This window comes from Vicia villosa, linkage group LG3 (genome assembly GCF_029867415.1).
Source record: "Vicia villosa cultivar HV-30 ecotype Madison, WI linkage group LG3, Vvil1.0, whole genome shotgun sequence".
Taxonomy (NCBI): Eukaryota; Viridiplantae; Streptophyta; class Magnoliopsida; order Fabales; family Fabaceae; genus Vicia; species Vicia villosa.
This window is the reverse complement of record NC_081182.1, coordinates 7,040,937-7,056,923: the sequence shown is the minus strand read 5'-3', so window position 1 is coordinate 7,056,923 and position 15,987 is coordinate 7,040,937. Positions and strand designations below refer to the sequence as shown.

Below are 15,987 nucleotides of genomic sequence, written 5' to 3'. Positions count from 1 at the left end.
AGTAATGTCGTACGCACCTTGCTTCTGAGGCCCACTCAAACAACCCTCCCTTATTCCCCTAAACTATGGTTCCTCCATAACCTTGATTTTACTACCATCCCCAATACTCCACCTGCAGCCAAGCGTTAGAACATCTCTAGCTTTCCACATGCTTCTCCACTTATAGGTAGGATTAAACCCCAACTTAGCATCAAAGAAAGAGGTTCGAGGAAAGTACCTTGCTTTAAATATGCGAGACACCAAAGCTTGAGGTTGAGACATAATGAACCATCCTTGTTTAGCTACCATCTCCATGTTAAACGCTTGGAAATCACGAAAACCTAACCCTCCTTCCCTCTTCGGGACCGCGAGTCTATCCCACATCATCCATTTTATGCCTTTATTGTTACTCCCTCCTCCCCACCAAAAGGAATTTAACATTCTCTCGATATTTTTAATCACCACATCCAGAAGAATGTAAACACTTATGATATAAGACAGGATAACTTGTAGCACATATTTGATCATAACCTCCTTACCATCTTTGGATAAAGACCGACCTTTCCAATAGTTGATTCTTTTCCATATCCGATCTTTGATAAAAGAGAAAATTGCCTTTTTACTCCTTCATATCATGGAAGCTAAGTCTAGATAGGTGCCAATCCCAAGGACGTGACGAACTCCCATAATATTAGCAAGATCCTCCTTTACCGACAATGACAAGTTATTGCTGAAGAAGACTTTAACTTCAAAAAAATGATTTCCTGGTCTGACGCGTCAGCATAGGTTTTGAGTAAACCCATGAGAGATCGCACTTCAGATAAATTGGCCCTGCAAAATAAAAAACAATCGTCAGCAAAATGCAGGTGGGACAAACTTGGTGCCCCTCTGTAAATCTGGTTCCCGTGAATATCTCCTTTTGCCACTGCATTTTTTATAAGAGCTGACATGCCTTCTGCTATAAGAATAAAGAGATATGGAGACACTGGGTCTCCTTGCCTCAATTCTCTTCCTGGTTTAATAGGTCCAACACTCTCAGAGTTAATAACAACATTATAGTGCACCAAGCTGACACACATCATCATCCAATGTACCCACTTATCCGTAAAACCCATCTTTTTAATAACTCTTTCAGGAATCCCCAATCCACCCTGTCATAAGCTTTGCTGATGTCAATCTTAAGAGCCAGGTGCGCCTTGCTGCCCTTTGTTTTCCTTTTAAGTGCATGAATAACTTCACTAGCGATCATGGCGTTATTCAAATAGATTGACTCTCCACATATGCCGATTGTTCCTCTGAAACACATTTCGCCAACACCGACTTCAGGCGGTTAGGAAGAACTTTAGACACCACTTTATAAATCACATTACACAAAGCAATAGGCTGGAAATCTTTCATATTGTTAGGCGGAGAGCATTTAGGAATCAAGCAAATATTAGTATCCTTGATCGAAGCCGGGAAAAAACCTTGATTCAATCATCCCCTTGCTGCCCCGAAAATATCGTCGCCACATAAATTCCAAAAATTCTGATAGAAAGCGGGATTAAAACCGTCCGGACCAGCTTTAGTAAAATTAGCCATGAGAATATTTGTCCGGATGCCTATCTGAGAGAGCCAAATGAAATTCCGCTTTAGTAAAATTAGCCATGAGCCTGTCATTATCCTCATCATTGATCACCGTTTTAATATGGTGAATAACCGGCTCATACGTCCCTTCCGTTGCCGTGAAGAGATTTTCAAAGTAACATTTTGCGACATCGCTCAATTCCTTCTGGTCTACAATGATACTGCCATTTTCCCTCTTCAGTTTCTTAACCTTTTTAAATTTCTTCCTGGCTGTGGCAGATTGATGGAAAAATTTTGTATTCAAATCGCCGTCTTTGAGGAAGTGCATCTTGGCTATCTGCTTTTAATTTCATATTTTAAGATTTTTTGGCTTTTACTTCAAAACTTTTCATATTTTTTTGCCACCTTCTTCATCACCAACAAGTCTCTTCAGCTACATCTTATGTTCCTGTAACTTACCAAATAAAGTTGCCAAGTCTATGGATGAAAATTTCTTAGATTCATAAATTGCAGTGCCTTTAGGTTGCCAACTATGGTTTAAGAATCTAAGGACTTTTACAAACAAGTCCTCAATTTTAAAGTTTCCTCTAAAGTTCTCATGTAATTCACAGTATGAATGAATCATTTTTGCATGTTGATGAATTAACTAGCAAGTGTACTAGTCTTGTCGAAGTAATAAAATAATTCATCTCCATAGGGATATCAAATGTAAACAATGTAATAATAATGCAAATAAAATTAAATAATAGGGGGGGTTCAATAATGATTTGGTACGAAAACAAGAAGAGAAAACTGACAGAGTAAAGTTCGATAAGGAAAAGAGATTAGATATTTATTTCGAATCCCCTAATTATGCATGTTGATGAATTATGTATTAAATGAATTACAATTACGCTATAATCTTACAGAGAATTAACAAGACCAATGTACCCAATTATTTGGTGTACAACTCACTAATTTATATAATGATTTGCTAATACCTTAAGCTAATTCAGAGTTAAACTAGGCATTTCTAAGTTCATTAATTTAAAACACACAAAAAGTATTGAGCATAAGAATTATTAAATAAATGATTATAACATAAAAAACATTCAAATAATCTCAAACATTCATATAATTCAACATAATACAATTAGGTTCATCTCTAAAGGTCTAATCTAAAATAACTTAGCTACTCATAATGCAATTAACAATTTCCGTGATATGATAAGAAGCATTCATCAAAATTAATGGAAAATAAGCCCTCTAATTACTCCAATACTCTCCAATTTTACTCATAAAAGCTCATGGTTGTCACTTTCTGTCTAAAATTTGGATCCCTCATAAAAGTTTTCATTTTTTTCTATTTAAAGCTACAAAAAAACATGTTAGAATTTCGCGACCGTGTTGGGTTGCATCACGATCACGATATTACTTCATCGTGCCTATGATGAAAGCACTACGATCGCGAGAAAACCAATGATAAAGCTTTATTTTTGCTTCATTTTTCTTCTTATTTTTTCTAAGTCCCAACTTTCTTCACCTTTGGAGATTTTGTCCACTTCTTCATCATTTTGGCTTGGCTTTTGCTCATAATTCAACCGATTTGGCCGAAATTGCTCCCAAATATTACATAATGATTGAGTGTCATCACAACCCCAAACTTACTATGTTACTTGTCTTCATGTAACCTATCTGAACATTGAAAATTTCATCAGAAACAAAATGCTTACCCTTGCCAATGAACATCACCTTTCTTTTGCTGCTAAACACGTTTGTCCGTTGCTTCAACCCAAATAACTCTAAAAAGTTCTTCCAACATCCCAAGTACTCAAGTTGTCTTTCCTTTCACCTTTGTTCACTCAATTGGTAGGGTAATCACACAATCAACGCATAAAAGCATTTAACAACGGGTTTGTAAAATTCAAACAAATTCAATCAAAGTCATATTTAAACATACACTTTCGAGATCTTTTTAAGGTTGTAACTTGGATTATGTCGCGGTAGGATAATTTGGGATAATAGGCTTAAACCTTTGGAGTTATGTACCTAGTTTTCCTTATGTTACCAAATTTCATTCATCGATACTAGATAATTCAACTTGTTGGTCTTTTTCATTCATTTTTCACAATTTTTTTCGAAGAAGTCCTTTCAATTTCTTTATTTTTTTATGATTCTCTTTTTTTTTTTTGGACCAATATCTCTAGTACCCCCCCCCCCCCATCCCCAAACTTAAAAGTTGTTAATTTCCAAGAGCAACCCCAAACATATTCTTTTTATCAAACAAGGAAACTAAAATTTCTATCTAACTTATTCTTTTAAGTAATTTGACTATATCATAGGCTATGTCACAGAAAGAATAAGTTTATGCTCAAAGTGGTTAAATAAAAAATATTCACATTAAATCAAGTGGACTTAAAAATGCGCAGAGTTTACACAAACAAATGCATCAATGTGTTGTTGTTTATTAGACCAATAAACTATTGTATGTATACTCTCATAAGAAGGTAAAGTAAACAATGGAAATTTTTGTCTGAAATCTTACTAGATGAGGCATCTGAGATTGAGTACAAGTAGTAGGCTTCCCTTTTTTTCATCAAATGTCAATCTACAAGGGAACTTCAATGTTGATCACTTTTGTTCATTCTTTTCTGGTGACTTTTGCTTTTTCTTTTTCATATTGGCACTAGTAAGGTAGAAAATCATAACTAAAAGAAATAACAAGAACAAACATGTTCATTAATTAAAGCATGGAGAAGTAGTACAAAAGCGGACGAGCATTATAATATATAGCTACTACTCTTGCTTGGATCATAATAAAAAAAGGGAAATAATTGAAATAAAACTAAAACTGAAAACTCCTAAATTATATGTTGCCAGAGTTCAACTAGTTGTTCAAATCTTTCATGCCATCCTGGAAGTTTTGGTTTTATCTTGCCCAATGGTACTCGTCCTATCTCTTCTATGAGCTAAGGCTTGATCTTGATCTATGAAGTAAGTCTCAATATCGCCATACGTGCTCAAGCACTCCCGCAAGTTCTGAAACCGACATGTGATGTATGTAGTCATCATAGAAAGCATGATAACTTGGTCCAAATCTTTATGGTTCAATATAAAAGTTGGGTAAAATTTCAATTCATTGACCCAACTTGTCATTCCAAGTGCGAACTCTTCAAGCCTTTGAAAGCAGTCAGATGCTTACTATTATTGTTGAGGATGTCCTCCCAATTGTTGAATCTTAGGGTGGTAGAATTGATCCTGCTCTTCTTGTTACACTTTTTCTTGGCCACCTTTATTGATTGGATGTGCGACGATCCTTCTCATGACACTCCTATTGATTGGTAGCCTAGGGCTCACCATCACATGATCAAGATGAATTGGAACTCCAATTAACCTGCGGAATACATTAATAACACAAAAATTCTCAGAAGCTCGTTGTGGGCTGTCAGCCATGTATTTAATATTTTCATCAATTAATTTCCCAACATTAATGTCTTCATGGTTAATGATAGGCATCATAGCAGGACACCGTTTCACAATGAGCTCACATTGGTTGCAAGGAATTATAAGGTTTGTATAAAAATATACACATGCCTTTGGTAACAGGCGCATCTCTCTAGTCTCAAGCCTTAAAGGTTTACCCTTTATAATCATCGACTCAGCCTAATGTTGGCAAAATTCATTTTTCATTTCCTCACACCATTCGTCATTCACAGTGAAGTTCCTTCTATTTTAGACACTACACTCATTGGGAGGTTGTAGATGAAGAAGATATTAATGATAGATGAATGATAATAGTATGTTTACCTTGCACATAGGAAGTGTAGCCTTTGTAAGGGTGCAAGACAACATTGGTGTAAAAATATAGCTCAATAGACTTGTTGGTTTCCTTAATCAAGCCATTAAACCCCATCCAACCTCTCTCTTCCAATATTTCCACCAATTCTCCATACCCTTACAAGTCTTAAACATCAAAAGCTCTTTCATTTATCACTTTGTAATATTTGATTTTAAGGTATTTTCCGACGTGAGCTTGTGACCAAAATTGGTAGTTTGGGAAGAGTGAAGCATCTTGAGTATGAGGTGCGAATGCTATTGAGGCTTGGGACACTATGGATCTTTTAGGAGCCATTTCTGCAGCACAACAAAATACAAGAAGAATGCAAGAAAATTGACCTTTTAGTAGCTTTAAAATTAAGAAAACAAGTAGAAGAAATTGTTATATGGAAAATATGCCACAATTGACCTTTTATAGATCCTGTAACTTGTCCATCGTGATCGCGATGCCCACCGGTAGCTCTCAATGGTCATGTGCAATGGTCATTTCCTAACATATCTTTTCCAACATCTCCATTGCGACCACAATGGAATACATCACGACTGCGATGTAACACCAATGCGACCACGATGAAACCATCATGAGTGCGTGAAATCTAGTAGCCTTTTTTTATTTTCTCCTTACTTTTGCATGCTCACTCTTATTCACTTACTTCTTTTTCTCCTTCTGAACACAAATCCTTCTCTATTAACATACTTCAAAATAAAAAACTATTAACGAAATAACATCATATGATAAACTTAAAATTCAAAATGTGATATAAATAAACTTTGATGGGTTGCCTCCCATTAAGTGCTTCTTTAAGTTCATTATCTTGACTCTTTATATCTAAGGCTCTACAGTTGCTGGAGACACTTTCCCAACAGATATATCTTCTCCTGAATAAATTGTTAGCCTTTTTATTTTTCACAATAAAGGTGCATAAATCTCCTAGATCATGTACTTCTACCGCACCATCTACAAATAATTTGTTAACAATAAAAGGACCCGACCCTCGGGTTTTGATCTTACCTAGGAGCCATTTCAGGAGAGAATAATATAGAAAAACCTTCTGTCCTACCAGGAATTCTCTTCCCACCAAATTTTTGGCATGGTACCTCTTGGGTATTTCTTCTATCATGTCTATCTTATAACACTGAGGGTTTTCCTTTTGGTACTTCATTACTTCAAACACGTTGAAGATAACTTTTTCATCGTTAAACTTCAATATTAACTCCCCCATTTTGACATCAATGAGATCCTTACTTGTTTCCAAGAATGGGCTTCCAAGGTGTAATGGTGTTTTTGAATCCTTGGGCATGTCTAAAATCACAAAACTGTTGGAAATAATAAGTCATTGACTCTAACAAGGGCATCTTCAAGAATTTCATATGGGTATGTGATGGACTGATCCACTAGTGTTAGCGTCATCATAGTAGGTTTCATTTTACCATAACTTAACTTTCTCATCATATATAGCGGCATCAGATTGATGCTAGCTCCTAAATTACATAAAGTAAAATTTTGTCTCTAGGGAGATAGATGTTGGACACGATATTGAAACAACTGGTCTAACAAGCAAAACCAAGTTTAACACACAAATGGACATTAACACACAGTCAATGTAAAAGCAATAAATAACACTAGATATTGGTAACCTATTTCACTAAAACCACACCTTCGGCTGGAGGTCACTTTATCCAAGAAAAGAAATTTACTACTACGAATTAGTACAATTAGTTTAATATGAATACCAACCCCATGATGTCCAATGCCTCTTCCTAATCCTAGTGACTTTCTATTTAGTTCTCCACTTAAATATGAGAACCCCTCTCACTTTCTCTCAATCATTAACCCCAAGTGATCAACTTCAATAACAACCCTATTGAATGTTGAATTTACAACTCAACTTGGACAAAACAATAATTATGCCAAGCGAGTGAAACATGGAGTGGTGTACACAAATATTCTACCCTGACCATTTTAATGGTATTAGCGTGAAATACAAGTTACAAAGCTTCAAAATCCTAGCACAAAGATTCTAAACCTTGCGCATAAAATTCATGCCTCAAGCATGAGACTTGAGCCGCCTTAGATATAAATGTCTTCTGGGATTTTCTTCTTTGGATATTTGATTTGATTTATTCCAGAAAATAACTGATTTTTTTGGATATAATATTCTCCATAATTGTATCCAACAATAAGATATGATTTGTTATAATTCAATTTTAAATTTAAATCTCTATTTAAATCTAATTTAAATATCTCCAATTGTAAAACAAATATAGCTAAAATAACTGCAACAAATCTGACTAAATCCTAATAAAAAATTATGCACCAAACAACATCCATATGTCCTGTTGTCAATGCTAGATTTTGCATTGCACATTTGTTGAAGCACCGCGTTTAACATGTTGCACCAGTACATCCAAATTAACTCTTTATCATGAATCTGTATATCATCTTTGTAGAGTGAATCTTGGATAAAATATGTTAGAACAAAAAATGCAATAACCTCCATATGTTGTAAGAGACCAAATGTTGCAACATATATATTGGAAAATCGGGTTCCACATGTGTCCCTTTTGCACCAAAACTAGCTTGAACAACATTCATGTTGTTTTGTGTAATGCAGCCAATCAGCAGTAAAATACAACTAAGTATTAGAGATCTCATACTCACAACAACCATCAACAGTAGCAAAAGTAATCCATTAGAGCATGTATCAATAGCAGAAGTCAGAGCAGAAGTATTATATTTGTAGTACAGATAAAAATCATGAGGTAGGTAAACACACACGAGTTTGTATGTGAGAGGTCATGAGGTAGTTACACACATGAGAATGCTACACTATCATACATTAGAATGCTCTAAAACAACCAGTCATGCAATCATTCAAGATAATTTAGTCATGCATGAACACATAGTTAGTAGTCAGTAGTCAAATATCAGAAGCTACTACTAACACACATCAATATCAGCACAATAATATGGGCCAGATGCTTCAGAATGTGTGCTTTCCACAGAAAACCAGAACAGTTAGTACCAATTGCATCAGTTAGTAATAAACACATCAACGATAAGCAGATATTAGCTCCCTCACAGTTAGTAGTTAGTAGTCAGAAAAACTATGGAGATATATGATTTGAATTTGAATTATAACAAATCATATCTTATTGTTGGAGAGAATTATGGAGAAGATCATATCCAACAGGATCAACTATTTTCTGGACTAAATCAAATCATATATCCAAAGGAGAAAACCCCAGAAGACATTGTTATATAAGGACGCTCAAGTCTCGTGCTTGATACTTGTATTTTGTGCGCAAGGTTTAGAATCTTTGTGCTAGGGTTTTGAGTTTTTGTAACTTTTATTCCATGTTAATGACATCATAAGTGTTAGGGTAGAATCTTTGTGTACACCACTCTATGTTTTAGTAACTTGGCATAGTTGTTGGTTTGTCTTAGTTGAGTTTTAAATTAAAAATTCAATAGGGTTGTTATTGAAGTTGATCACTTGAGATTAGTGATTGAGAGAAAGTGAGAGTGGTTCTCATATTCAAGGGGAGACCTAAATAGAAAGTCACTAGGATTAGGAAGAGGCATTGAACATCATGGGGTTGGTATTCATAGAATATTGACTGTGTCAGTTAGTAATAAATACATCAGAGATCAGCATATATCATTTCCCTCACAGTCAATAGTTAGTAGTCAGAAAAACTACCCTTACACAGCATATTACACCCCCTTTTATCATAATTTGGCAAAGTTGCATTAGCACAACTAGCAGCAGCTTGGTCAGAATTAGCCATGATCACAGTCAGTGAACTTATTAGTCAATAACACACACAAAGTCAGGTGTAGAAACTATTAGCAACAACCATGACCACAAATGTTGAGCAGATAGCCAACATATCAGGACTGAGGCTAAAACATCAGAACAAAAATCTAGAATATCTCCTGATGAAACATAATTAAACCTGTCTTTATCATCCTCTAAGTAGTTTTATCTTCAATGCAAATCCAATCTTTCAAATCTTCTTTCAAAGCAACTACAGCAGAAACTTGGACGTGAAATCTAAAGTTTTGAGAATCCAACCAGTGTAGCATGCACACCAAGATGTCAAACAACATGTTCTAGACATCTTGCTTTCTATTTTACCTATAACCCAATCAAAGAAACAAAATTCCCCTTTGGCTATTTTACAAAAAGCATGAATTAAACTCTTCTTCAAGATTGCACCATAGCTATTGAATAAGAGACAACCATAATCAATGAAGTGTGCCTCTTTTTATCCCCCCTCTTTGCTTGAAAAGAGACTAAGGACATAAGATCACCATCAAACCACAAACAAATAGTAGATCTTGCAGACACGCATGATGCTATGCATACTCTTCTAGACATTCTTCAAAGGAACACTAAACTAGCAGTAGCAGCAACAACAAGTTGAGGTGAAAAATGTCCAAATTTTTTTCATCAAACACCATATCAATTTCATCAACAGGCACACTTATGTTAGACACAATGTTTAAGACCTCTTTACCGATAATCTTATAACTGAACCTCAAAAATTTATGAGGAATACCAATTCCTTCATCAACTTAGAATAATAAGCTCTAACATTCAGCATTGTCTTCAAAAATTGAGCATCCCTATGAAACTCCAAAAATTCATTATCCTTCCGTGCTTCAAAAAAAATTCTTTTGCATTCTTATTTGCAATTTCTTTTTCTTCCTCAATTCCCTTTTCCTTGGTCATAATCTTATCAATAGAGGGAATCTTGCTTCTACCTAGTCATTAAAAGTTAAAGGTGAAAGCTTCAAACACTTTCATCTATCATACACCTTTATAAAATCCTTGACCAACTGTTTATAGCTAGGACCATCATCACTAACAGTCTTCATTAGCCCTGCAACTTTCATGATTTCTTTGCAACTAAGAGCTACTTCTCCTAACTCTCTTTCAGATGCAATCCTTTTTTGAAGAAAATACTTCCACTTCTGAACACTTGTTTTGAAATGGAATGACACAATATCCATATGAACAGAGGTGAAATTCACATGAATTCTCAGAGCTAGAGGAGTCCTCAGAAACTCTTCTCTAATTGTTTTAACTAACTCTTCTATACAGAGGGGAAACTATTCATACAAGACTAAGAGTTAATTATTTTAACTAACTCTTCTCTAATTATTTTTACAACCATTCTAAGTAGCTTTCTAAAAGTAGCTATTCTACGTTTAGTTTACTCCGATATCTCCAAATAATAGAGTCCAATTATGTTTGACCGACCGGTACTTTACTCTTTTACTCTTTTGGACTATTATTTCCTTAACATTTTTACAAAGAGTTAAGAGATAAATCTATTCTCTATATAATCTTTTTAAAGACAAAATTGTAATTTTTTAAGGACGAAAAAGTTATATGTGTTCCAATTAAGTTCACGACTTTTGTATCTTACAAACCCACAAACACGAATATATCTTTTGATGTCGGTTCTACATAGATAAAAACCAAAACCTTTTAAAATATAACATTTTTCAAAGTAGAATCATAGGTAGCAAAATTTAATTATAATCACAATATACATATATTCCAACAATTACATTTGTGTCTGTAAAAGAGAGAGAAAAAAAAAACAATTACATTCTTGGATATGTTACATATATCTAAAGGGGGGAGAGACTTTTCGGATCAAGCACTTGAGTTGGCTACGTGAAACTGTGATGCATACTTGTTTGTAGAAGTTTCCATCACTGGAGGTTCATTCAAAAATGCCCAATTGCTCTTGGTCCACCTGCACTCATATCCAAATTAAATTCAAAATTTATATAGTGTTAAAAATACTCATGATGATGACAATTAAAATTAATCTCTAAATGAAAATTACCAGCCATTTTTAGTGATAAGGTGTTCCAAATTAATGTTGACATCCTTGCCTAATGTCTCCTTCATGCGTAGGGCCAAGGGCACACTATCCTCGTATTTTCCAGGCTGTCCAATTAAATATCAGTATAAATTATTAGGCACAGACATACGATATCGCAGGTTCGAACACGAACATGTAGTCAGATGTCACTGCAAAACTACCGACTAAGTGGGTTTCACGTGTATTAATATTTGATATATATTTATAGCAAAAACATTAGTAGAAATGTGAATTTCAAAGTGAAACCTGAATAGTCTTTGATAAATTGGAAATAGCTTTGATGTGTTCTTCCTCTGTGTCCTTTTTTGATTTCCAGAAAGCATCAATTTCTTCGTTGGTGAGTGACCGATTCCTTTCAAGTGATGAAGGTGATGAGTTAGAGTCCCATCCTGCCATAAGAGAACCCATTGTTGATGAATTGTTTTCTTTTTATGATAATAGCTATATCACACACTTCCAATGTCTTTGTATATCGTTGACGTGTTTCTTAATATGAAGATAACGGTGTAACAATAGCAATATATATATAAGTGTTTGTGTAGTGACGAAGCTCCTATAAGTTTTCAAAGTTTGCTCTTATCTATTAATGATATTTTATCATGGAAGTGTCGTATTCGGCTGCTGAGGCATGTTGATAAGGTTGAATATGCGATAACGACGAAGATCTTTTTATATGAATATTTCAAGGTTTCAGGTTCAAGTTGAAGCAACCCACGGATTTATGAAACAAGGAGCGATTTTACCTCGGTTTCTAATACCCCTATGTGATCTTTTTAGAGAGGACAAAAAGAACTTGTAGACACATCACATGATCATTTTGACTTTATCCAAAGCGTCTAATATATCGGGATTACTCTTACTTTAGTTTTAGCCTTTTAGGTACATCCGTCTTAGATAATAAGTGATCCAATTGATCATTTTACATATATTATAAAAATATATAAAAATAAGAGTTAATAATATTTTTATTATAGTATTTTTTATGAGAAAACGTTTCATTCACGAACAGTATAAAATAATTTTGCACTGTCAACAAATCACAATCTTGTATCAAAATAAGTCACACTTTGATTTAAAAGTTTTTTATTAGTTTTCTATTGAATGACACTGTAAAATTATTTTATACCGTCAATGCATATAAATTAAACTCATTTTCTATTATATATTTAAAATGATAAAAAATTTATTGATTAAAGAGTTAAATTGAAAAAAAATTGAAAATTATAATAAATCATTCATTTTGGAAGTATTATTTTTCTCTACGTACATTTTTAATGGAAAGTAGTATTTTAGATGATGTCAATAAGGAACAAAAGTAAAAGAAATAAAATATTGAATATGTTGTGAAATGAAACACATACCAAAAAAAAAGATAATGTGTGGTAAGGAAAACAAAAGAATAAATGCAACTACACTAGACAATTTCAAACACAATTAGTAAATTAATGTAAAAGTAATTCATAAATTACAAGAACAAGATAAAAGAGAAATAAGAAAATAATTTATTCAATTCGATTCAAAATAATATACTTTTAAAAGAGTGAGAAATTTTTAGATCTATTAATTAAGAATTTCGACAAAAAGTTATAAGAAAGTTCCAAGAAATTATCTCAACAAATTTATAAAAACACATTTTAATTTGTACTCATTTGTAATCAAATAATTCATTCTCTCTATACATGAATCACTTAATTTCAAGATGTTTATAAGTGGTTTTCAACCTTTAAATAACCTCCAAAGATCTTTCAAATCATCTTTGAAAATTTCTTTGGCCACCTCCCAACTTTCTAGCCCACCTCTGGTGAAAAACTCAAACTACCCCTGACTTCGGAAATGCAAGAAAAAAGGTGTTTTCGGAGATGCATCTCCGAAAGCGTCTTTTTTTTTGAAAAAATTGTCTTGTTTCGGTAGTTCATTTTCGAAATAATGCGCGTTTTGCAGATTAATCAAAACAGCCTCCTCCCCCAAATCATTTACCCTAATCTTCTTCCAAACTCAAACTCTCTGCAAAAGCAAGTGTGAAGTATCAGAGGTTGCCAAACTCTTCTTCCAAACTCAACCAAACTCATCATCAAACACTAATTGGTAAGTTTATCATTGTTTTTTCAAGTTTTAGATCCATTTGAATAAACTCTATTAGGGTGCTTAGAAATTGAAAAAATCACATTAAGATAGGTTAGTACTGATATTAGGATGTTTAGTAGGCATAAAAATAGTTTTGGTTTAGGTTTTTGGGGTCTGCCATTGGAGGTTGCAGAGAAGTTCTGCGCAGGGGTGTTTCGGAAGTTCATTTCCGAAAACACCTCCATCCCAGTTTTCGGAAATGAACTTCCGAACTGTATCAGAAGTGCATTTTTTTTTGTTTTTTCATTTGTCTCGCATATTAATCGATTTCGATTGTTTACAGGAACATGTCAGGCAACCAACCAGCACGCATCAGACATGGTAGGGAGACCCAGACTGCGTCGGCTAGATGCGAGCGGGCGGCGGCGCAGCTTGCGTCGACCCAGGGACAGGGGCAGGGTCGGGGACGCCGTGTGCGAGTTCCCGTGGACGTGGGAGAGGGTATATCTGCTTCAGGATCTAGGAGTCGGCTGGCTCGGGCATCTTCTTTCCGCCAGCAAGAGGAGGAGGAGGAGGAGGAGGTGGCGGAAGTGCCTTACCACGAGCCGGAGGGGGTACCGGATGTTGACCCTCCAGCCGGGGAGGATGATGAGCAGGAGGACGGCTATCCGGGAGGGCCCTTTGACACTTCTGTGCTGATTAACTACCACGATCACGTCGCTCGGCGTATCTGGGAGGGAGAGGTATTTTTATAATTTAACCGTTTAATTGTCACCATTTTTTGTAATTTAACCGTTTATTTGTCGCTTATTTAATATATGTTGCTTATTTGTTTTTTTTTGTAACAGGAGCGAGAGCCGTTGAAAATGGTGAACCACTCCCGGAGGATTTTCAGTCTGTTTAAACCAACAGCTGAGTGGTTTAACGACCATGTGCGAGGTTCAGGGCTTAGCGGGCTCTGCATGACGGGGTACACCACCATCAGTACCGGCATGCAGGGGGTATTTGTGGAGCGCTGGCACAAGGAGACGTCCTCTTTCCACTTGCCGGTTGGGGAGATGACGATCACCTTGCATGACGTGCAGTGTCTTCTCCACCTGCCGATTAAGGGGCCGCTGTTGCACCACTCCAAGATCCAGAGGGTCGAGGCCATTGAGTGGATGACGCTCTATTTGGGCATGGAGCACGAGGTTGCTCACTTTGAGTGCGTCACGACATCTGGGCCTCATGTCCGGTTCACCACACTGAGCTGCTATTTTGAGCACCACCTGGACGCGGTGGCCGAGGTTGAGGCTGAGGGTGACGAGCTATTCACACAGTATCACCGCGGCTGCGCTCTCCGGTGCTGGTACATGCATGTGGTAGGCGCTGCATGCTTTGTGGACAAGAGTGCAAGGTACGTCAACGTGACCTACCTCCGCTACTTCATGGACCTAGATACCATTCACCAGTGGAACTGGGGGGCAGCTACTCTGGCATACCTCTACCAGAAGCTGAATGAGGCCTCCAACTGGAGGACGAGGCAGTTGGTCGGATCCTGCACACTACTTACGGTACGTTTTATTTTAATACATTATCGTATTTATTTATTTATTTATGTTTCGTATTTATTTTTAATACATTATCGTGTTTGTGTTTCAGAGCTAGATCATCTCCTACTTCTCCCGCATCCACGGCTTCCGCTACGATCCTGCATACGTGGACGCCATGCCCAGGGCCGCCAGATACGCTCTCCAGAGGGGGAACGATGCGGTGGGACCATACCGTTTGTACTTGGACCGCACGATGCACGGCGACGTCACCTGGAGGCCGTTCGTTGACTACGCTCAGATTGTCCCCTTTGACGACATTGCTTTATATTCAGGCGGGTTGGCATGCGGGACCGGCATCATGGTCCGGTATCTCCCTGAGCGGTGCATGCGTCAGTTCGGATTCGTGCAGCGGATACCCAGGTCACCCATTGAGGCTGCTCCCGACACAGTGACCCGAGTGCAGCTCACTACCATATGGGCGGACTGGCAGCATCATGTGGTACCGCAAGAGTACCGTCTCACTCGGGTCACACAGGACTGGCACAGTGAGGAGGGGTACGTCACATGGTTCTATCGGGTGTCACATCCTCTGCTGAGACCCGACGTTCCCGGCGCTCCTAGGCCATCACACAAGGAGATCCTGGAGAACCAGCAGGCCGAGGATGACCACGCCATTGATCTCATGCCAATCTGCCAGCGGATAGAGATGCTTGGGCGGGACGCGTTGGATCGAGGTATCGTTGATCAGGGCGGTCCAGATGCAGTCGCCGTGATGGAGATGATCGTCACTGATGCGGACCGTGCGGCGGGGTACAGGCGGCAGAGGAGGGCCCAGGGTGAGAGGGTTAGGCACACCCAGTAGTGGTCGGGTTTATTTATTTTTTGATTTCGGATTGTATCTTTCGCACAATATTATTATTATTTTCGGCTTGTATATATTATTTGGATTTGATTTATCATATTAGTATTTTCAGTTTATCTGTTGCTTATTTTATTTGGCCTTTGCGTTTAATTAAAATGCGAGACTGTTAAGAAAAAACATAAAAAAAAACACAGTTTCTGCATAATTCGGAAGTTCATTTCCGAAGACACCCCCCATGAGGTGTTTTCGGAAGTTCATCTC

At 36.7% G+C, this 15,987-nt stretch overlaps 1 protein-coding gene across 1 annotated transcript; it reads right to left on the bottom strand.

Moving 5' to 3' along the window:
- Window positions 1–10,905: 10,905 nt before the first annotated feature.
- On the bottom strand, window positions 10,906–11,785 carry LOC131654825 (uncharacterized). Its single transcript, XM_058924754.1, has 3 exons — window positions 11,515–11,785; window positions 11,230–11,333; window positions 10,906–11,136 (listed from the first exon to the last, which is right to left on the bottom strand). Exons 1-3 carry the CDS (start codon window positions 11,674–11,676, stop codon window positions 11,034–11,036), a joined length of 369 nt encoding a protein of 122 aa, XP_058780737.1. The 5' UTR covers window positions 11,677–11,785; the 3' UTR covers window positions 10,906–11,033.
- Between the last annotated feature and the right edge of the window lie 4,202 nt (window positions 11,786–15,987).

Coding starts and splice junctions, on each gene's coding strand:
- LOC131654825 (XM_058924754.1), bottom strand. CDS start 11,676: ATGGGTTCTCTTATGGCAGGATGGGACTCTAACTCATCACCTTCATCA. Junction 11,334..11,514: donor ATTTATCAAAGACTATTCAG/GTTTCACTTTGA, acceptor TTAATTGGACAG/CCTGGAAAATACGAGGATAG. Junction 11,137..11,229: donor CTTATCACTAAAAATGGCTG/GTAATTTTCATT, acceptor ATATGAGTGCAG/GTGGACCAAGAGCAATTGGG.